At 38.7% G+C, this 23,562-nt stretch overlaps 1 protein-coding gene across 1 annotated transcript in view; it reads right to left on the reverse strand.

Annotated features, from left to right (window-relative positions):
* Positions 1 to 14,984, reverse strand: part of PRPF18 (pre-mRNA processing factor 18) — a 40,916-nt gene extending 25,932 nt beyond the window's left edge. The window contains exons 1-3 of the mRNA XM_072955024.1: positions 14,791 to 14,984; positions 4,668 to 4,745; positions 1,861 to 1,965 (exon numbers count right to left, since the gene is read on the reverse strand). Of these exons, the coding sequence (XP_072811125.1) occupies positions 1,861 to 1,965; positions 4,668 to 4,745; positions 14,791 to 14,856 (249 nt within the window). The 5' untranslated portion in view covers positions 14,857 to 14,984. The remainder of the gene's footprint in view (positions 1 to 1,860; positions 1,966 to 4,667; positions 4,746 to 14,790) is intronic.
* Between the last annotated feature and the right edge of the window lie 8,578 nt (positions 14,985 to 23,562).

Genomic DNA, 23,562 nt, shown 5'->3' on the forward strand with positions numbered 1-23,562 from the left:
TCAAACAACAACAGTATTCCCTATGTCATTAGTAACAGTAATTCCTATTTTAGGAGACCAAATACTTGTTTTGAAATGTAGATGCAAAAAGTAAGTTGTACTTGTCTTTTCTTTAGTTTCATGAACAGATATACCAAATTATTGTCACACCTTTAACAGCCCTAACGGTTTATGTCATTTGGCGAGTGCTTCAGAATGTACCAATCTGTGTAACAGAAAACATACAAAAACATTCAGATAGGAAGGCATGATAGCATTTATAGGGAGAAAGAAAAATAAAGCCTGGAGTCAGCTGATAACTCAATGACCATTGCTGAGGGAGGGCACTACAATATTACATTAAAACCAAAACTTAGTTCCTCAGAAGAGAAAGCGAATTATGATTGGGGTGGGGGAAAAATGCAGGGCTTCTGAGGGGCTGATAATACTCCTTCTTGATTTCAGTGATGGTTATATGAGTGATTGATTTGTAGTTATCCACTATATTGCACATGTTTTATACACTCTTTATATACATGTTATATTTCATAAAAAGGACAAACAAAAATTATAATTAAGAACGTAAGTTGTAATTAAAGAAAAATACTAAGACCGTTCTCTGGGAACAATAGTTTGACACTTAGAAACCACTGGCAAGGCTCAAACTGGATTAACTGAAACTTGGTATTAAAAAAATCTTAAGAGGTCACCTGGAGCTATCTCCCATCAATACAGAAATGGTCTCGAAAACATGTCCGTCAGGTGCTTGTCTGACAAAAGACAGAGATCACACCTCTTCATGAAACAGCCCATCACACTTTTGGACAAACATGTTTTGTTTCTCAAAATAAATGAAAAACTACCTCCTTCAAACTTCTACCCATTTATCTCAGTTCTACTTTATGAAACCACAGAGAATATTTAATTCTTTTTCAAAATTAGAGTTGGGTCCAGTGGATCTTTTGAAAAATCTCTAATATCCTCTTCAGGCTAAGTATTCAAAAGTCCTTCATCCAATTTTCACACCCCAGCTTCTAGAGTCAACCACCCTGTCCTCTGAAAGTTTCCTTTTACTCAAAGTTCATTTTTGTTGCGTACTCTTGTCTATAGTTTTAACTGTTTATATCATATGAATATCTTGAAATTTTGCTGTTATTTAAGGAAAATTCTAGTTGTTATTGACCAGGAGACAGGCACACACTACAGGTGAGAGTATGAGCTGGTCTGCAAACACATCTGGAGAACTCTCCAGTAATATGGAGCAGATGTCTTAGACGTGTATGCAGTCTTCAGTCTTTAGAACAGACTCTAGAAATCTATGCTTCTGGAAAAATTTCCAAAGGAAACATTATTATTATGTATGCAATGACATCTATATGAGCACATTCATCTCAGTATGACTTATAACAGTAAAATGCTGAGGCAATCTAAATGACCATCAATAAAGAACTGGTGTTAAAACTAATAAAGTAGTTTTTCAAATATTATGGGAAACTATTTTTTAAGTCATAAAAAATTATATAGATCTCTATATTTTGACTTAGATGTAGTAAGAGAAAGTCACAAAATAGTATATTACTTAAAATAATTTAGACAAGTATAATTATTTAGAATATATGCATTTAATTATACTTATTTAGAATGTGTTTAGTTTTTAAAGCTTAGAAGGATATATTCTTTAAAAAATTTAAGATAACAGCATGAAGAAAAGCAGAGATTAATTTAGAACCTCATGAAGAAAACTGGCTAGCTGCACAATATTTGAATTCAATAAATCACCTTATATGGGAAATAATGACATAAAACTTACTGGAAAGGACTAGAGATAAATGCAAATGCTGTAGTTTTTTTTTTTCATGAAACACTCATATTTAAACTTACCTCTTGCCTAGAAAGAGTCATGGGTAATTTTTCTTCTGCCAGTTCAAGTTCTAATACTGGATTTGATGAAGTTAATGGTTTCTGGTCCTCCTCTTTTGGCTGTATCTACATTAATAGCCAAAAGAAACGAAATTCTCCTTTTAAAATATAATATAGTTAATCTTCATCATTCCATACATTAGTTATTCACCAAAATTAAACATGTTTTAAGTACTGAAGGTTTTCTAAATATTTCTCTGAGCAAAGAGCTCATAATCAATGTACATGCTTATGAGAGCTTTTCACACTTGTCTATTTCAGGAATGCCCTAAGTAGGAAGTGCACACAGGGGACAGCATTCTGGCTACGAAAGAGTGACATGAGCATGATGGTTTCCACAATCAAAAACTGAAATTTACATTCACCTTCTCCCTAGACTCTATAATTTTTACTTTCTTCTAAAAAAACTGTCAGCATGCTTCTCCTCTTTGAGAAAATCATCTTACAGGGTTATTTGATCCTGGCTCTGGGTTTAAAATGAAGACCAAAGAAAAGAACTGCTTCCTAACAAAAACCTGTGAAGCCGCAAGGTCCAGCTTTTTCCTAACCTGATTTCTGAAAGGTGTTATTCCAAGTGCACAGGAATCACTGCTGGACAGGCAGAAACTTCCCGATGCGACACAGAACTCGCCCACAAACTGAGCTACGAGCCTTGCGGGAAAACAAAGAAAACCAGCACCGCTCTACCCATACCACACAGAGTGCACATTTTTGTTCACATGAACCTGCAGGGGAAAAAAACCTCTTCATATATTTTCTTGAGTCTGCCGCCCAAGCCACAGTTTACGAAAATTGAGTTCAGCAATTTATAAGCCCCACTCTGTGGTCTGTAAAAAGATATTGAAACATGGTTTTCCATCTGACCATATGACAAATTTAAAATGCTGAAAGAAGTAAGATCAAAGAAGATCAACACTAAGTAAAAACTCACATGCAGTTAAGGAAGGCTATATGGTTAAAATTACATAATTTATGATTCTATAGTTTAAGGTTAAAGGTTATGTTAACAATGTTAATGGTGCTAACATAAAATTTAGGTAAAAAAACTAAACTTTTATATCTTCACAAACCAAGTTAGCATCAAATCTTAAAAAATGATAACTAGTTTTTATAAAGGAATAATAGTAACACATGCATATTTTCATTACTACCGAGAACGAAATAATCAAAAATGCTTTAGAAAACTCTGTGCTTTCTTTTTAAGTAGAAAAGCAGGTATTTCACCCAAAATTTTGGGATGAAAAGCATTTTAAACTACAGAACGGCAGTTAATAGCTTTAAGGAAAAGATCTGAGACATTCTGTCAGCTGGACTCAGCACTACCAGCATCTCTACAGTAACTGTTCTGCTCCAGTGCTTTCCTCTGTAAAAGCAAGTACTGCCATGTCAGTGACGCAATCCAAACAAAGCGAATCTGCCACTGTTTCGAATTATTTTCCTACCTTATCAAAAAGTTGAAAAGGTTCAAACTTAGGGATCTGGGAAAGTAAGAAGTCAGCAGGCTAATTCCGTGGCGAGTGACTCTTATTCTAGGTCAAGTGTGGGTTAGACAATGTCGGGCAAGTGAGAGATGAGAATTCTTCTTGCCTGAATATCTATTTGGTGGTTATTTATACAAAACTCATTTTAATTTCTGAGGCAAATGAAATCAATATATTTATGGAAAGTATCAAAATGCAAATATAAACTTTCATATTTTAGAAACCTATCAGAAGTACAACTGCATTTTTAACACTTGCCCTCTCCCAACAGTACAAAATGAAACCAAATACATATACATACCATTTGCATTCCTCATGCTTCCTTCTAGAAATGCTATGCCAGATAAAATTAATTTCCAGAACTTTCCCCATAACATGCACAAGAATATTATTTTATATTGAGGTTGCACAAGCAAAAAGTTGATTTCAAATTTATGATTTGTCAAAACTATTTCAACAGAAGTTCCAGACTGTCTTTAAAAAGTTATTAAAGTAGATATAGTCTTCTTTTAAAATAATTTAAACATAACTTCACCTCGTAACCTTTAACCCCTCCCAATAAAAACCCCAATACACTATTCAACTAGGTAATGTCATAGATAATTTTAGTCATGCTTCTAAAATATACAAAGTCTTCCAGACAACTCATTTGTTTCTAATAAATATTTCAACATCACACTTTCTATCCAATAGACTAAGCAGTGTTTGAAAGTGATACCTTATTACACAAAAGCATATAAATGTTACATGACACTGTATCTCAGGCAGAGGTATTTGGGGGCCAAAAAGGATTATTACCAATGCAAACATAAAAACAATGGCTTACAATATTCGGGAGAAAGCAGGGAAAATACCACCGCTAATGCCACTGTTGTTGAATGAATACAACTTTTTGAACCCTTTTAAAATGGACTTTTATTGGGAGAGGTGGGGAGAGGAGTGGTGGTGGTGATAAAAATGAGGCAGCATCAGATCCAGGACTTAATCTAGATAAAAAAAAATTTCAAGCTTTGATCTCAAGCCACTTCATGCTGTCCACAAAAAGCCAAACCATTCCAAGCAAAAGGTCATGCATGTATTTTCCTGAATTCAAGATTTAAAAAAAAAACAAAAAACAAAAAAAACAGGAAGACAAAAACTCATACCTCTCCAGATGGCTTCTCATTTATAGGCTAATGTATAACATTGATAAATTGAACAGAGATCAATCGTTTTGTCACTTTAACAACAGCTATACAAATTTAAGCTCAGAAATACACAATTTAACATAAAAGCAGGCATTCATACCTTGCAGCCACATCTTTCAAAATATGCTTCCTCTTCCTTTTTTGCAAGTTCACTACGCTTGAAATATTTTTTATTTTCCTATTGAAGAAAGAAGTAAGTTAATAACATGTCTTTGGGTAAAATTTCATGTCCCCTGATCAATAACCTGAAAACACTCCTCAGTTTTTCAAGAATCGGTAAAGTTTTTTGGTTCCACAGAGATTATACTGATTTCCTGGTGGACATACCACCTGTCCTCAACCTCCAGTCTAAATGGAAGGTATTCTTCTTGCAGCATCATTTTAGCAGGCATATCCAAGAGCACAAAGAAACCGGCCACATCTTTCAAATGTTCACGTTGTTTTAATTTCCCAGTGTTTGAATCCAGTTTCTACAAATAGATTCATTACGAACCACACAGAGGATGCTTTGACTATTTCTCCTAACAGAATCAATCAAGCAAAAATTATGGTAGCTACAGCCGACATCTTAAATTTCATGACCAAGAGAGCCCAAGTGTGTGTCCAAATTCTTTTTTATCATCTGGAATCTTATGGAACAATTAATTATATTTGTACTAATCAACTTTTAAAAATAATCTAGGTATAGAATGGTTTTGGAGAGCTTCTCTAGGAAAAAGATAGTTCACAGGTATTTGTCTTAATATGATGTGATATTCAAGAGACAAGCCCTAAATCTACTACGGCAAGAAAAAAAAAAGTTAGTTCTTTCTATGCCATATATAAAATTATTCTTTTAAACATGTTGATTGCCCACTGTGGATCAGGTGCCCCTGCAACACAACTGCCACCCAGATCTGGGTGCCGCGGCAATCAACATGTTAAAAATGCAGTCCCTTGATCATTTCATAACGTATACATTTTCCATTGGGCCTCTCACCCTGGCAGATTTTAGAGACAAGCTGAACGGTGTACATAAAGGGCGCGTCTCCTTTTAAAGACAGAACCTAATTCCTGCCCAGTGCTTCACAGATGTTGTTCTGGACTCTGTCCAGGTTGTACCGTCTGGACTATAAACTTGAGATCCACAGGTCTGCAGTGCACAAACCCGGAACAGCGGCCCATGCTAATGAAGCAAAGTCGAAGTTAACAACAATGTGCAACATGATTGTCAACATTTCCTTAATCAGAATCACCATTCCTTCAGTTATGCAAAGGTTTTCAGTGTTTATGTAAATGAGACATAACCATCATCAAGAATTCTCCAGAAAGGCACTGGAGAACTAACACACACACAGCCTGGATACGCAAAGCAAGACAGTAAGTGTGAGATCACAAACCATGTGGCAGGGTCAACATCTTGCTACAGAATGGAAATAACCCTTAAAAGTCTCAAGTAATAAACCAAATGGCTGGGCACCCAAATACAATTTAAAGAGACACGATGCTTTTCAAAGTGAAAGGACTGTAAACTGTCAAGGGATCCTGCTGGCGAGACAATGTTTTCTCAGTGATGTTAACCAAAGTAGAAAATTATACCAAAATCTACCTTGCACAGTGAATTCTATTTACTTCATAATTATATATATTTATATGACTATATACAAAATTATGTTAAAATGTACACAAGAAATAACACTGTCTTACACAAACTCTATAAGGAAATAAGGTTAAACATACACTTACTATACAGTCCAACCATCCCACTCCTAGGCATTTTCAGAGAAAATAAAATGTATGTCCCAACAAAATCCTGTACACCGTGTTCACAGCAGCTTTATCGTAGCAGCCAAAAAATGGCAACAACCCAAATGCCCATCATCAGCAACAAACTGGGACATATCCGTACAGTGGTAGAGTACTGCTCAGTAGCAAAAACAGTGAGGTCTTGGTGAAGACGAATGCATGACTGAATCGCAACATTATCAGGATGACTGAACGAAAACCGGTAAGAGAGAGAACATATTGAACAACTCCATTTACGTAAAACTCTAGAAAATGCAAACTAACGTGAAGTAACAGAGGACAGATGCTGGCCGCCTAAGGACGGGTGGGGAGGGCGCAGGGAGGGGCAGGAAAGCAGGATTAGCAAGGGGCACCAAGGTGCTCGGGGGCAGATGGGCTTGTTCACTCCCTTCATTGCAGCAATCGCCTCACAGTGTAGACGTGTCAGAACTCACCAAGCTGGACACACTACATATGGGCGATTTACTGTATGTCCATTATACCTTAATAAAGCTGCTACTCCAGTATAAAAAGCCAAAATTTTGCATTTGCAGCAACATGGATGGTCTTGGAGGGCATTAGGCCAAGTGAGATCAGCCAGACAAAGACAGTACTGTATGACTTCACCTGTATGTGGAATCTAAAAACTACAACAAACTAGTGAATATAACAAAAAAGAAGCAGACTCACAGATACAGAGAGAAAGACCAGTGGCTGCCGGCTGGGAGAGGGAAGAGGAGAGGAGCAATATCGGGGTAGGGGGCTGAGAGACACAAACTATTATGTGTAACATAAGCTACAAGGATGTACTGTACAACATGGGGAATACAGCCAAGATTTTATAACTGTAAATGGAGCGTAACCCTTAAAAAGTGTGAATCACTGTACTGTACGCCTGTAACAGATAATACTGTAGCAACCATACTTCAATAAAAAAATAAAAACAAATAAAATTTAAAAATAAATAAATAAGTAGCCCAAAAAGAGTTAGGAGAATGAGAAGAACCAGGGAAAGGAGAAAGAGAGGGAAGAGGAGAAGGAAGAAAGGAAGTGGAGAAAGACAATTTTAAAAAAAAAAACAAACACCAGTGGCAGAAGTGGTAGCGTGTACACGGCCCGACTTCACAACTGGCCAGAAGGCGACAGCCATCAAGATAGCATGGCACTGGCAATAAGGATCACCAGATTACTCCCAGAGAGCAGAGCACCCAGAACAGAGCCACACTTAAACTATTACTGATTTCTGATGACGCCAAAACCATCCAGAGAGGAGAGGAAAATGTCTTCAGTATATCGTGCTGGAACACCTGGATATGCACACGGGAAAAACAGGCCATGCCCTTACCTCACATCATACAGAATATTCATTCAAAAATTTTTTAAACTGTTTTTCGTAAGAGAGAAAACCATAAAGCTTTTAGAAGATATTATAAGAAAGTATCTTACTCTCTTGAGTACATGTCTAGGAGTGGAATGGCCTGATCACATAGCAGGCTTATGTTTAACTCTTGAGACACTGTCAAACTGTTTTCCAACAGATTGTACTATTTTATATTCACAGATAGGATACAGAAAACAATAACCATAAAAAACTGATAAACTGGGCTTTGTAAAAATTAAAAGCTTTTGCTTTAAGAAGATGAAAACCCACAGTCTGGATGAAAATATTCACAAAACGTGTATCTAACAAAAGGACCAGCAAGGTAGTAAGAAAAAAACCAACCAACCCAATTAAAAATTATACAGGCAATTTTAACAGACACTTCACAAAAGATACACAGTCAAAAAATACACAAAAAGTACTTAATATCATTAATTACCAGGGAGATGCAAATTAAAAACACAATGAGATACAACAACACATCCACCGGGACAGCTGGAGTTGAAAGACTGACAACACAAATTACTGACACAGTGGAGAGCATCTGAACTCTTCTTATTTTGCTGGTGGAGGTGGAACACAGTCCTACCACACTGGGAAAAGGTCTGGTAGCTTTTTATAAAATTAAACCCCTAATATACCCGATGACCCAGCAATTTCGCTCTCCAGCATTTTCCTAAGAGAAATGAAAATATAAGACTTGCACAAGAGGGTTCACAGCAGCTTTCTTCAGACTCACTAAATCCTGGAAACAGCCCAGGTACCCATCATCAGGAGAACAGATCAGCAAACTGGGTACATTTGTATAAAGGAATACCTCTCAGCAATAAATGGAATAAACAACAGATACATGCAACAGCATGAATAAAATTCAAAACATCATTCTGATTAGACAAAGCGCAACGTAAGAGTACGTAGCAAGATCCCATTTACGTGTCATTCTAGCGCACGCAAAACCAATGGACGGTGGAACAAAATCAGAACGCTGGCTGCTTCTGGGGGTGGTCGGGGAGACTAGGAGGTGGAATGAGGGTCATATTCTGCATCTCGATACAGACTGGGTTACACAGGGGTATGCACTTGTCAAAATTCACTAAATGGTACGCTTATGACTTGTGTATTTCTTCATATGTAAATTTTTGCATATGTACCCAGAAAAGTACAAATAATGAACACTAATTAATAACATACATACCAAATTACATTTTGGCTATTTTACATATTCAGGGGTAAAGTGTACCACCGTCTGTAAATTAGTCTGAAATGCACACAGATCAGCACATTGTTTTCACGACCCTATCTGCAGCTGGGAAACACCGGTTTATGGATTTGCTGTTCCAGAAAAGCCGCCTCACCTGTGGTTATTTCAAGTGGTGTCTCAGGTTTAATGGTTACTGTGTGTGTGACAGGTGAAACGGTAATGACGCAGCTTGTGAGCGCCCACTGTCAAACTATGGAGAAGCTGCCTCCCACCATCCTAAAATGTTCTGCCTGTTGTACTGTTCTGAGGTGGAGGTCGTCTCTGCAATGCTAGACAGGCTGATGGATGGATATACCATGATGGACAGATGGACAGCTGAATGACAGAGCAAGCATATTCAAATGTTAACTGCAGGTTTACTTGCAAAATCTAGAAGGTAGGCGTACGGGTGTTCACTGTACAATTCTTTTGAGTTTTCCGTACATTTGAAAATTTTCACAGTGAAATGTTGAGGAAAACAGTCTTTGCAGGAAATGTCAAAACATGGGATCAACAGGGCAAACTCCCTACCACACTGCTTTCTGACTATACTAAAAAGAACAGTGAAAGGCTCCCCTTGACCACTAAAGAAAGAGAGGCGCTGGAGAGGATGAGAGAAGAGATGACTGGAGAAGGCACTGCAAGTAGAGGTAGGAACGAGCGTGGAGAGAGGCCAGTTCAAAGACCTGAGTGAGTGGAAACGGTTCAGGAGAGCTGGCGCAGCTGACTGGTGCCAGGGATTACTGGGTGCAGAGATTTTCACCAGCCTGGAAGTGATTAGATCCTGACCTCTGTGAGTCAAAGATCTCTTTAACAGTCTCAACAGCAGGAGGAGGAGAAGAGGGGTCATATACATACATACATGCCAAATAGTTCATCTTTCAAGGAGCTGATGGATACCCTGAAGTCCATCCAAAGGCTCCACTTCAGAACCTCTGATACTAATGGTAACTGAAATCTAGAGACGAACATGAAATTAAAGAGAAGTTTCAGTGAAATGAGAACACCAACATTTAAGGGACAAAAAAACCAAGCAATTAAAAAAAAAAGAATAAATCTGTAAAGGAGATCAAGAATAAGCAGCCTGAGAAGCAGAAGGAAAAACAGGACACTGTGGTGTGAGAGATGCCAAAGGAAGAGCGAAGACAGTGGACAGTCAAGAGTGTAACTGCTGCTAAGGTTAAGAAATCATGGGGGTCACTGTGGTCCCTGGTCAGCACAGATTCAGTGTGATCGTGGGGGCAGAAATCAAGTTAAGGAGTGAGTGAGAAACAAAATTCATTTTAAGAAGCTCAGCTGTCATGAAAAGACAACTGTGTTAAAAAAAAAAAGAGAGAGAGAGAGAGAGATGGGAGACATTTGTATGCTTGGGTGCTGATGGGGCTAAGCCAGTAGAGATTCTGAGGGCACAGGAAGAAAGGAGACAAGTGATATTCAGGTTCTGATGATGCGAACAAAGATAAAAGTTGGGATCCAATGTCTAAGGGGAAGGTTTGATCCAACACAGAGCCAATATCTCACTCACTTTAACAGGGGAAAGCTGAGAAATAACAGGAAACATTCAATACATAGTGAGGGGAAAAACAAAGCTAAAATTCTACCCAAAGCGCATCCTCACAACTACAACTGATCCAGGCGCTAAGCCCTATCGAATCCCTGCAGCAGCCAGGTCTTCCCCACAAACGAGGCTTTGCAGTAGACGACGCTCCATCCACACTGGGCCCCAAGGCGCTGGCCTCCCAGCCACACAGATACCACAAGGACCTCCGAGCAGCAACACCAGGCAGTGCACCGAGCCCAGCTGGTGGGGGGCTGTGTCGGGAGCTCCTCCAGCTTTGATGAAGCTGCGCATTTACTACCCAACCATCAGACTAACAATAAAAAGCTGGGACACCCCTCAAAGTGACCAAAGAGGGGGTGGTGCTTCTGGAGAAACAACACAGACAGTTTTCCAGCTATAGACAGGGTAGTGAATTCACTGATTCCCCAACTAGCGTTTTTTTTTTAAGAAACAGAATGGATTAAACAATGAAACTTACACAGAATCACATGTAGTTAAGGTAAAAAATGTTGCCTGAAACTTTTTTCATACGTATCAGATCAAAATATAAACTTCTTTCTTACTGTGGCTGGTTTGAAAGTTACTGACAGACACTATGATACAGAAAAATAAATGCTATAAAAAGCAAATGATTCTCTATAAAATTACACAGCTGCAAAGCAAATGACTGTCTTCCCAGGCGTAAAAAAGTTGTCCAGTTCCACATAGTCTCCTAGGTCACGCTGCGGCGCTCACCTACAAGGAGGGGGTGGACTGAGGATCTCTCCAGCTGGCCAAGGGGCAATGAGAAAATCATGTAACCCCAAGTCTCAACCTCACCGTCCATGGAAAGAGCACATTAACTGCCCTACACACCCATCAGAGTTGTTGTAAAGCTCAAATGAGAAAGCAGAGTGCAGTGCTTTGAAAAATATAAATCACATGTTAATCTAATTGTGAAGCAATTTAATTCTTAGATTAACCTTATCCAAACTACTTCTACGTTCACAGGGTGGGGATAAACAAACAGCCTGTCAGCAGTGGTTAAGAGGGCAAGCTTCAAAGTGGCAGAGATGGATTCAAGTTCAGGCTTTATCTCTCACCAGCTGTGTGATTCTGTAAATCATCTAACTTCTTTCAGCTTCAATTTCCTTGTCTGTAAATGGGAGTAACAGAAACTTTACGGGACTTCTGCACAAATTAAATGAGATATTGAATTACTACTACTTGCGCCCTGCAGATGACTATTACTGGAACTATGATTTTTGGTATTTTAACTCCCATTTCATGTATATCCTTTGCTGGTCTTAACTGGGAATCAGTCTTACCTTCTGGCCAGGGTTACCTAAGTAGTTAAATCAACCATTAAATTACAAAATAAAAGACATAGTTTATATACACTGATAAATTAAAAACAATTAAGTAGAATTAGTGTTTAATTGATCATTTTTAAAGACTGGTCTATTTCCATGACGAAGAACCTGATGATGCAAACACAGGCAGGCACTGTAAACCCTGAGAGTGAGCTGAGCTTTCTGTGATTCAATTTTCCCTCTAAAGCACTTCAGATTTCAAAACCTGGCCCTAATACCCACTATGCATTCCAACATCTAAATTAGCTTTTCCAAATACTCTGAAGCCACTCATCAAAAGAAAAAGGCCCCTGAGTTACAGACAAAAATATTAAGTTACAAAAATGGACAAACCTCCCCCCAACCCTGGCATGTGCTAAATAACATTCTATTTAATTAGCTCCACCTGACCAAGTGCTTTTACAGTTTGATGATTATGAAATTTGCCGTTTACCAAGCTAACAATCCCAACTTATCTTACATCCAAAGACCTAAGTCAGATGTTCTCAAAGTGTGGTCCACAAGACCCCTGGGGTCCTTAAGACCCTTTGAGAGGGTCCATGAGGTCAAAACTATTTTCAATATTAAGGCAGTACTTGCCTGCTCACTGTGTTGCCATTTACAGAGGATGAAAAGCAACAGTAAGTCTCCTGAAAGCCTCTGCAGGAATCAAGACAGTGGCACTGAACTGTACCAGCAGTCTTGATGCACTTTATCACTTAACTATATCCTTGATAAAGCAGTAAAAGCATTGATTTTATTAAGCCTTGCTCCTTGACCACATCTTTTTAATATCCTGTGTGACAAACAGGAAGTATATATAAAGCACTTTTCATTCATACGAAAGTGTGATGGGAGTCAGAAGGAAAAGCACGTGGGTGGCTGAGTTGTTAACTAAACCAGCCTCTTCTTTTTATGGAATACCACTTCTATGTGAAAGAACACCTGACACAAACTACAGCTGGCCTTCCATATTCTCTGGTTCTGGGGCTACAATGAACTGCAGATCAAAAATATTCCAAAAAACATTTTTAATTCCCGAAAGTTCCAAAAAGCAAAACCTGAATTGGCTGCGCCCAGCAAACTACATAGCATTTACATTGTATTAGGTATTATGAGTAATCTAGAGATGGTTTAAAGTATACAGAAGGATGTGTGTAGATTGTATGCAAATACTATACCATTCTGAACATGGGACTTCAGCATCTTGGATTTTAGTACCCAAGTGGCGGGGTGGGAGGTGGAATGTGTCCAGAAACTCATCCTCCATGGATATGGAGGGACAACTGTATAGTTATTCAGACTCTGGTATTTGGCAGATAACTTCCAAAAACTGAACAAAATGAGCCTGTCACTTCAAGGAAACAGCGGATACTTTGTTGCCTCTGCCAAAATTTCAGCTTTCTAGTCAAAATTTAAATTGTGGACAATTGAGATCCATCACCATAAGCTTGATGGCTTCCCAATACTTGGAGACATTTCTCATGAGATCAGTGATATTAAACACAGCTGACCCTTTAACACCTGGGGGATTAGGGGCACTGATCCTCAAGCAGTCAAAAATCCCCAGAGAACTTTATAGTCAGCCCTCTGTATCGCATCTGCGGTTTCAACCAACCCTGGTCATGTAGCACTGCAGTATTTACTGGAAAAAATCCGCGTTATCGATGGACCCGCGCAGTTCAAACCAGTGTAGTTCAAGGGCTAACTGTAATGTGATTTTTTTTAAGTACTGTGGAGTAAAATCTCAACATTTCGAAGAACTGCACAACTCAGTGAACCAATTGTTTTCCAAATGACCAATGAATTATTACTTGTGTTTTAAAAAATCTTTCAGCTTTAACTTCTAACAGTAAATATGCATAAACACATAAACAAAAGCACGTTGGGACCCTCAATAATTTTGGTGAGTGGGAAGAGTTCCTGACACCAAAAGCTTTGAGAACAGGCGATCACGGCTGTTACGCACTAAAGAGATGGAGGTCAAATGAAAGAAATTCTACAATCACGTCAATCTTTCTCCTCTTTAGTAACAGGCCAAAGAGTCTTAACCTTTTCCTTTAGGGAAGAGCTCAGCAATGAACTTCTGTATGCGCTGGGAAAGGGTGAGAATTTTTTAAATCGGGTTTTACTGATGCAGAAATCAAATACAGAAACCAGCCTTAAAAGTTCCCTGAGCAGGCAAAATCAATTCAGTCAAAGCTCAATTTAGCTTATTTTCCAAGACTAACTTAACCTGGGTATTTCCTGTTTATGAGGCAAGGCAAATCATAAACAAAACTTAAGCTATTTCCCAAAAATGATATGAAGTAACCACTAACCAACTCCCTATCATTTTAAGAAAATTCTAATATTCTAACCACTGTGAAGAATAAACAGTCACTGCCTCCCCTTATACGAGCTGCTTTTTAACAACCTACCCCTGAGCCTTATCCCATGTTTTGGTGGGTGAACTGTCTTTTGGGTGCATGCGCGATCCACTTGCACTAATCACTACTTCTGGGATTCGATGGTTTTACTTCAGCTATTTATAAACTTCTGACACTAAAAAGATAGAACTAAAGGCTTCTAAAGAATAATTCTGAGTCTGTCTTTCTTTACGTCCCCGATGGGCACAAACCCTTAGTAAAACGACAGAGGTGGAATGGCCAGAAGAACTGGGGCACGGCCGAAAAATATGGACAGATGGGAGTGAGCATAAGGGACAGTTAAGGGCCGAAAATGGCCAAAATCTGGGTTTTCCTGTAATTCCCACTTCCATCCCAAAGGCTCCCGAGTGACTGCCAAGGGCACAGTGGGTCGAGAGGGAGCCGCTCCAGGGTAGCGGCGGGGCTCTCGCTAAGCCCGCTGCAGCGAGGACCCTTTCGGTACCGCTCCCCCCGCCCCTCCCCTACGCAAACACTCAGCTCCTCCATCGCCAACGCCCCAGACCCCCAGGATCCTCACCACCAACAGGTTCCTGTCCTCCACCAGCTGCCGCTTCCGGAGGATTTCCGATTTCAGAATGTCCATCTTGCTGCCCGCGTTTAAGCTAGAGCTTCCCCTCTCCGGCTCCTAGAACCAAGCCCGCGCACCCAGCCAGCCGCCGCGAACCCACTACATGGAGCCAGCCCCACAACCGGACGACAACAACTGACAGAGGCCCCTTCCGGCGGAAGCCGGGGTGAGCGAGAGGACGGAGAAGAGCGCCCCAGAGGGCCTGCTGCTGACGAAGCCGCTGAGGATTAGCGCCCCCTGGCCGCGCCCTCCCGCGGCTCGCTTTTGGCTTCCACTGGTAGAGCGACGAACGACGGTGGACTGAAACGGGAGTCTTCTGAAGCCATGCTGCATTTTTTAAAATAAGTTTGATACCTAAATCAACTATGGTTCAACTTTAAAAGAAGAAAAAAGTTATTGTACCTGCTTGTACTGCTAGTTCAGGTGCAAAAGCCTCAGCGCAACACCTCAATTATTGAATTAAGGCCAGATCCTTATACAAGAAGTTGACATCAGAGTTCCTGAAGTTACCTGCTTGTCAAAATTTATGTGCTAGAGTGAGAAACCCAGAACAATAATACCAACTCATAAGTACAGAGTGAAAGACGTTCATTGCTAGCCTGTGGGATTTCATGTCAACTTAGGCAACTGGATCCATTTAAGTCACTTCAGAAGTAAATTTGTCTCTCCTTAGGTCTAGACTGCTTACATATCTTGGTGATAATCGATCATTTACCCCAACAAACTGAGATAATAATCTCTTTGGTTATGTGTTCAGCAATCAAGATTTTCTGTGAGAGGATCAGAAATGTAGTCAGAAATTCTTTTATCTTTTAAAGTCCAATCCAAGAAGAGCAATTAAATTGGGCAAAAAAAATTATATTAGAGATTTTAATTTTTAAAAGACTCTAAAAACTGTTTACTATGCATTTATTTTTGATTTTATGCCATTGAAACTGTTTTTAAATTTCTAGTTAAATCATAACTGAAAAATAGCTGACATTTCCCCACTCAAAAAGATAGACATTATTATTCATTTCAGTTGGTTGATAAAGCAATATAAAAGACAAAATTTTTTGCTTCAATTTACAAAATATTTTTATTATATCTGTGTGTGTGTTGGTTATAGTTCACCTAAAAGATATCTCACCTTTGCCAGAAATAAATCAACATAGGAAGTTAATTCACTCTCTGATTTAAGATGCTTTGCTCATTTTTAGGCTTTTGAAATCTTAAGATATTTTACAAAGAAAAGGTCCTTGAACTAATAAACGGTAAGATTCTTACATGGGTATCTGTTTCCTGAGTCACAATTCAATAAGCAAATAATAATTTATTAGCATTTTCCTGATTTAAGGCTTAGAAATTATGACACAAGTTGTCACAGGTGATTGTAACAGCAATGGAAGTTTACAGAGAAAGAACAGCTGGCCAGATGGGAGAGAATTAGTGTAAACCGGAGAAGACAGGCACTTCTGTAAACAGGCCCTCTTTAAATTTGACTTTCATTGACTTTGCTGTTTATGTAAACATATGCATTAAATCCTGATGAAGGCCTGAGATGGAAGAATGGGAGAGATGGGTACTTGAACAAGCAAACTGATGAGGAAGCTTTTCAATATAAAAGAGGGAAAAAGATAACCAGGGGAGCTTAGAAACACTCAGGAGAACCAATCAGTCCTGATTCTAAGGACTCGTATTCATTTCTGGAATATGCATCCACTTCCAGCATTATAGTTATTTAAAAACTGAACTACTGGAAACCACCCAAATGTCGTAAATGGGGAAATGGTTGAACAAAGTCATAGTGCATCCGCACAGCTGAATAATATGTTCAAAAGACGTTTAGTGATCTGAGAATGCTCATGACACAGTGTTTAGTAAAAAAGTGGGATACTAAAGCTAGAAACAGAGCATACAGTCTCCATTTGGTTAAGAAGAGCCTAGAAACCTATAAAAATGATTGGAAGAAAACATATCAAAATACCAGGTTGTTATCTGTTAAGGGAACTCCGGGCAAGTCTTCTCCTTTATACTGTAATTATACAAATTCCATAATTTGGGGGAAAAAATTCCAGAGAGCAGTGATTTTCTGTTCTATTTAATCATTATCAAAATTCTTCATAAAATGTTTCAGTGTAACTACTTTAGAAATTAGGTGTGATAGAGTTTAAATGATGCCAGTAAAAGAAAACAGAGGATTAGACAAAGAAGAGAATTTTTTAACTTCACACTTATTTAATCAATATTTAAATGTCTTCTGTGATCTCTATTCTATATTAGGTTGTGTGGCCTAAACCAAATATAATACATAGTCCCTACCGTTGAGGATGTTACCAGCCAAAAGTCAAATTATGTAAGATAAATATGATTTAGTAGTCTGTATGGGACTATTTAAGGTAATTACAGAAATTTAAAGAAGAAATAGTAAAAATCAGAATGTATGTAATTCGTTTTGTTTTGTTTTGGACAGGTTTTAAAAAAAATTTTATTGAAGTGTCATTTATTTACAATGTTAGTTTCAGGTGTAGAGCAAAGTGATTCAGTTATACATATGCATACATATCTTTTCTTTTCATATTCTTTTTCATTATATGTTCATTTGTATATGACTGATGAGATTATTCCTCTGTTCGAGTAACTCGAAAGACTCATTTCGGGAGAACGGAAGAAACACTAGATTTAATCAGAACCACTTGAGTTACTTTTGTTGCTGTCCTAAAGGCTAGAATGTAAACTTTTTTTTTAAAGTACTGAGAATTGAACCCAGTGTCTTATGCACACTAAGCATGTGCTCTGCCACTGAGCTACACCCACTTGCCTGCAACTTCTTTTTAGAAAACTATATAATCTCATACACTGACCTGCCATCTTCCGCCTGCTTCAGAATAACCCAGAGGACTTTTTGAAACCCGGACTGTGGGTCCCCATCCCCCAGAATGTCTCAGGTTTGTGGTAGAGCCCCAGAATTTGCTTTTTGAGCAAGTTCCCAAGTGAGAGGGGACCACACTTTGAGAACCACTGATCTAATATATTAATTTGGAATCCCTCGCGGGGAGGTGAGAGTGACGGGGTTGAGTCAGAAACTTGGTCTGCACGGGGTCCTGATAAACATCAGACGAGAGGGAGCCGTGTTAGTGTCTGCTGCAGGGTCATGGGCACCCACCCACCCACTGGGGTGCTTCTGGAAACTTCTAATAGACCGGGCAGTCCCCCTTTGCACCTAGCCACATTCATAGGCCTGCTTCGTGTGGTCTCATCCGGGGCGGGTACCTGACCTAATCTGGGCCAGAGTCTATTCCATAGAAAGCGGACATTGGAATGGAGCCAGTCTTTGCACGAGCAGGAAGTGTGAACTTGAGAGTCGTGGACACCATCTAACAGGCCTGCTGGGGCGAGACCAGTGCAGTCTGACTGGCAAGAGCCCACTTCTCAATCTTCAAGAATTTTATGAGTCAGCTGTTAAGCATAGCCATTGTTAAAAGTTAAGTATTTGTTTACAGTTAGACACATTATGTCATAAACAAAAGTAATAAATACACAGAACCCATTACTAATTATATTTCTGCATTTTACTGTTATTTATGCTCTTTGATTGGTTATGATCGTTGCATCTTTGTGGTAGAAATACTATCTAATGGTCAGCTTAACTGCACATCTTTTGCTGACCCCCCACTTGAGGACATCACTTTGGTAGCTTGAAATCAGCCATAATGGGAATATTTACACCACAGAAATTAGTACAGCCTACCAATCTGGACTTGATTGATTGTTTTGTTGATTGCCTAAGCTTTACAAAAGTTATGGGGAAAACGTTAATAATACAGATCACAATTTCTCAACCTTGGGCCAGGTAATTCTTTTTCGGAGGAGAAATGTCACTAAGTCTACCTATTAGATGCCACTAACACCCATTCTATAGTTGTGACAACCAAAAATGTCTTTAGACATTGCCAAATGTCTCTTGAGGGGCAAAAATCTCTCTCTGGTTGAGAACCACTTACACAAATGAAATTTAAAGTGTCCTGTCTGTAGTTGGTACATAGTAAAAAGGACAAAGATTTACGAGACCTTATTCCAGGATTTGAAAACCATTATGTGATTCAAAGAAGTCTCTCATCGATATGTTTTGATCATTACGTTGGAAACCAGATCCCTTTTAAGTTTCCCTAAGAAGAAACCATGGAGAAGTAGCAAGAAGACAGTGTCAGGAGGTTTTCAGAAAAAGTATTTTTTTATCTTTTTTATTCATTAGTAGGTGAGGGCAATGACAGATAAACTGTTCCAGGCCATAAGATCTATGCGGTCCAAGGTTACAGAAGCTGACACTCTGATTTTCCTCCATCTATTACGTCCTTCATTCATTAAAATTAGAAGACATGGTCTTGTTATTAAAAAAAAAAAACTTAGAAGTCTCTCAAATCATTGACAACCAAGTGAAGTTCTGACATCCATCTTTGTTGTTTGCCTTTTGTTTTATTCATTTATTTAAGCAAAAATATCAACCAGTATTCATGTCAGAGCTGGATGCGTTCATCAATTAAGCCACAGGTTGGCTAGGGACACAGGTTAGCTAGGAGTTCTGCAAAAATCAGTTAGAACAGTGAGAATCAATTGGCCATATGGAGTTTACAGTAAAGAGTATAGTGTCGTTCATTATTGCCTAGAAACTGTCCTCTGTATCCTTCGTCTCAGTAAACATTGTATGACTGTATGTGCACACTTCTTTTCCTCCTGAGACCCAGCTTTTAAACACTCGCCAGCACAGCGCTGGGCATTATCCACCTCCCACATGGGCTTTGCTGAACTCTTCAGTAAAGAAAATTGGGATATCAGGAAAAAGAGAAAAACAGATTTTTGAGAAGAATCCCGAATGACGGACAGTGAGACTCATTTCCGAAGCCTCTGGATTTCCAGTTCTCTGCTCTGGTTCTTCCTGGAGTCTAGCTGCCATCTCCATACCAAAAACACTCCTGAATCTACCTTTTTAAGGTACACTTTTTTCACATTTTGATGTTTCTTAATTCAATATGCATTTTACAACCAATGTGTTTGTAGCGAGGGCTGTGTGTTCTGCCCCGGATGCTGTCTTTGGGGCCAAGGCACCCCTTCCTCACCTGCCGGGAACTGGGGGTGGGGGGTGTCACACAGCTGCCTCCCTCACTGCGCACAGACCTAGCCCCAGCCAAAGTTACAGCCCCTCCCAGGACGGTGCCCACAACTGGAGATCCCAAGACTCCTCAACTTCGGACAACTCTAAAGGGTCATTCCAGCTCCAGAGCTCCCCAAGGACCACAGGAGATCTTAGTTGAGACATCTTTGCAGTCTGGCTACTCCCTCTGCCAAATCCTGCCTTCCTCATTTCCTTACAGACACATCTCGAAGAGCAGTCCCTAGGAGACTACAAACGTGCATGCAAAAAAAAGACACGCTTTGACCAGTAGACACAGGTGCTATGGTTCAGTTGTTAAGAGACTATTCAATTGGCAGGCTAGTTTTGACATCAGTCATTCTTGTGAATACAATCAGCTGGTTACTCCAGAGCCTGATCCAAGTCTGGTGACACAAGCAAAAGTGAATTTAAGGTGGCTAAACATTGAGAAGCAGAGCTTGGATTCTGGTGGGTCTGTAATGTCAATGGCCCATGAAGCCCGGGTTGAGAGGCCACTGGACGGTCCCCACTGACATCTTTCTCTCCTGAACTTTCCCGGAGACCAAATGACGGGATAGACCATGCTCCTCGTCAGCCCCCCTTCTTTCTTCCTTGACATTTCTTGTCTATTCTGGTCTCCCCTTCTGTTCTCTTTGTCCCGTAGCTTTCATACTGTATTACTAGTGGGGGATGTAAAACGAATGAATTAAAGAGTTCAGTGCCATTTGCAATAACATGGATGGACCTGAAGGGTATTATGCTTAGTGAAATAGGGCAGAGAAAGACAAATGCTGTTTATTTTCACTTATATGTGGAATCTTAAAAAAATAAAACAAATGATTATAACAAAAAAACAGACTCCCAAGATACAGAGAATAAATTACTGGTTACCGGCGGAGAGAGGAAAGGGGGCAGGGTATGATAGGGGTAGGGGATAAAGAGATAATAACTTCTATGTATAAAATAAATAAGCTACAGGAATATATGGTACAGTACAAGAAATGTAGCCAAAACTTTATAAACTTTAAATGGAAATAATCTATAAAAATATCAAATCATTATGCTGTACACATGAAACTAATATTGTAAATCAACTATATTTCAATGTTTTTAAATAAATAAATTTAATTATGAATCAACTATACTTCAATAAAAATAAATTTTAAAATTTAAAGTTTAAAAATCAAAAATAAATTTAAAAATAGAAAGAGTGAGTTCAGGAGGAAAAAATCAAGATTAGGAATAAGAAAGGAAAAATAGCCAGGGATCCAAAAAGCATTAGAGGAAGTATGAGAAATCCTACCTGCAACTCAATGGGAATAAATTTGAAAACCTAAAAACTAAATATGAATAATAATAAATGATAAATGATGAGCATTAATAAATAAGTACGAATAAGTATGAAAAACAAAAACTAAATATGAATGATTTCCTAACAAAAATTTAAGCTAGCAAAATTGTTCAATATAAAGTAGAAAACTGAAATAAGCAATTAAGCAGAAAGAAAGAAAGGGTGACTATAGACCCCCCCATCTTAAGAGGCATCAGACAGAAATTTTCACTGCCGAGATCCGCACAGTCTTTAAAGAACAGATAACTCAAACTTTCTGGGCTCAGAACCCCGTTCTGTTAGTAAAAATTCTTGAAGACCTCAGAAACTCTTTGTTCATGTGAACTATATTTATCATACCAAACACTGAAACAGAAAAAAATCTTAAGTTATTAATCCATTAAAAAAAACACAAAAACACATTCTATGTTACTATAAATGATGTATTTTATGGAAAAATTATTCCAAAAATTCAGAGAGAAGAGTGGTATTCTTCTACATAACTGCAAATGTCTTTAATGTCTAGCCTAAATAAAGGAAATGCAGATTCTCATGTCTGCTTTTGCATTTAATCTGTTATAAAATGCTATTTTGTTTGAAGTATGTAACGAAAATCTAGCCTCACAGGAGCTGTGTTGTTGGAAGAGAGAAGAGCACCTTAATGAGGTAATAGTGGGCATTCTTTGCTACTATACTCAAACACGACAAATGGTAGTTTTCTAAAAGTTTGTTGCAGTTTGGAATCTGAAACCATACCAATAACCTTTGCCTACTCTGTTACATTAAAACCCATGGGTCCCTCTTGAACTTTAAATGGATCTTTTACTTCTGCATGATTTTGTAACATCACTCAATGGTCATTTAGAAAATATTTCACTGATGTATGCAGGTCTTCCAAACGTTGATACACTATAACACATTAATGTTTTAAAATTAATGTCAATATCACCTCCTCATTCTCCTCAGAAAGCCATTTAATTACAGGGAAGATATTAAGCTTATGGTGGCAGGTACAATTTGCTATTTGTAAGATGCTAATTTTTCCCCAAAGCTCATGTTGTATTGCTAACAACAAATGTCAGTTGTTTCCTTAAGTGGCAGGCTCATTTTGTTCATTTGCAAGAAAACGTCTCCCAGATACCAAGTCTGAATAACCATATTCCGTCTAATGGATATTACTTTAAGTAGTATCCTGTGAAACAAAAGAGCTAGTTCAGCTTGCGATTCAATCATACGTGCTCCTCCTAAAGCTGACGGCAGACTTCAGTACGTGGCCAAAGGGCTTTATGTGTACTGCCTGTTTCATCACACAGAATATTAAAAAGATGCCTACTCATGTGGCAAGAGTTGATAAAATTCATCATTTCCACTGCTTTACTAAGAACATTCAAAAAATGTTAAAGTGCATCTTGCTTTCTTGTGGCTGTGAGTCCCCAGGGATGAAGACAATGACTAGCGACAGTTTAGTGCCACCACTTTGATTCATGCCAGTGCATCAGTGAACTCACTGTCGCTTTTGTACCTTCAGAGCAAATGTCAACTTTCCCAAAAGTAATATATAAATTCCATGTTTCACTTATACTTTTTATGGAGTGGGGTTCTGTAAGAGGAGAAAATTAGCTTAAAGATCATACCAGGGAGGGAGGGGATAGCTCAGTGGCAGAGTGTGTGCTTGGCATGCATGAGTTCCCGGGTTCAATCCCCAGTGCCTCCATTAAATAAATAAATAAACCGAATTACATCCCCCTACAAAAAACAACAACAGCAAAAAAGATCAACGGAAGTAAACATTTCCAATAACAGTCACAAAAATGGTGAAAAAGTGTAGTGGATTGTTGCTTCCAGCCCGAAGGACTAGCTGCTACAGTGACTGCTGTCTCAACGTACACAATTTAGAAAAGTAAAACTTCGAATAAGGAATATTACTAGGGAAAAAGAGGACTATTTCAAATGATAAAGATGTCAGAGAACCTACATTGCATGTTTCTAATTCTTCTAAATTTGTTAGACTTGTTTAATGTCCCAGAATGTGATCTGTCCTGGTGCATGTTCACATGGACTTTAAAAGAGCGTGCATGCCTTCTGACGTTTAGGGTGGAGTGTTACATAAGTTCTAGTTAGGTCATGTTAGACGATAGTGTTCAAGTGTTCAATCTTCTATATCCTTATTGATTTTACTCCATCAGCTTACTGACAGCGATGCATAGAAATCTCTACCTCTAATTGTGGACTTGATTTCTTCTCCTTTCAGTTCTAACAG

Source organism: Vicugna pacos, chromosome 35 (assembly GCF_048564905.1).
Source record: "Vicugna pacos chromosome 35, VicPac4, whole genome shotgun sequence".
In the NCBI taxonomy this organism is placed as follows: Eukaryota; Metazoa; Chordata; class Mammalia; order Artiodactyla; family Camelidae; genus Vicugna; species Vicugna pacos.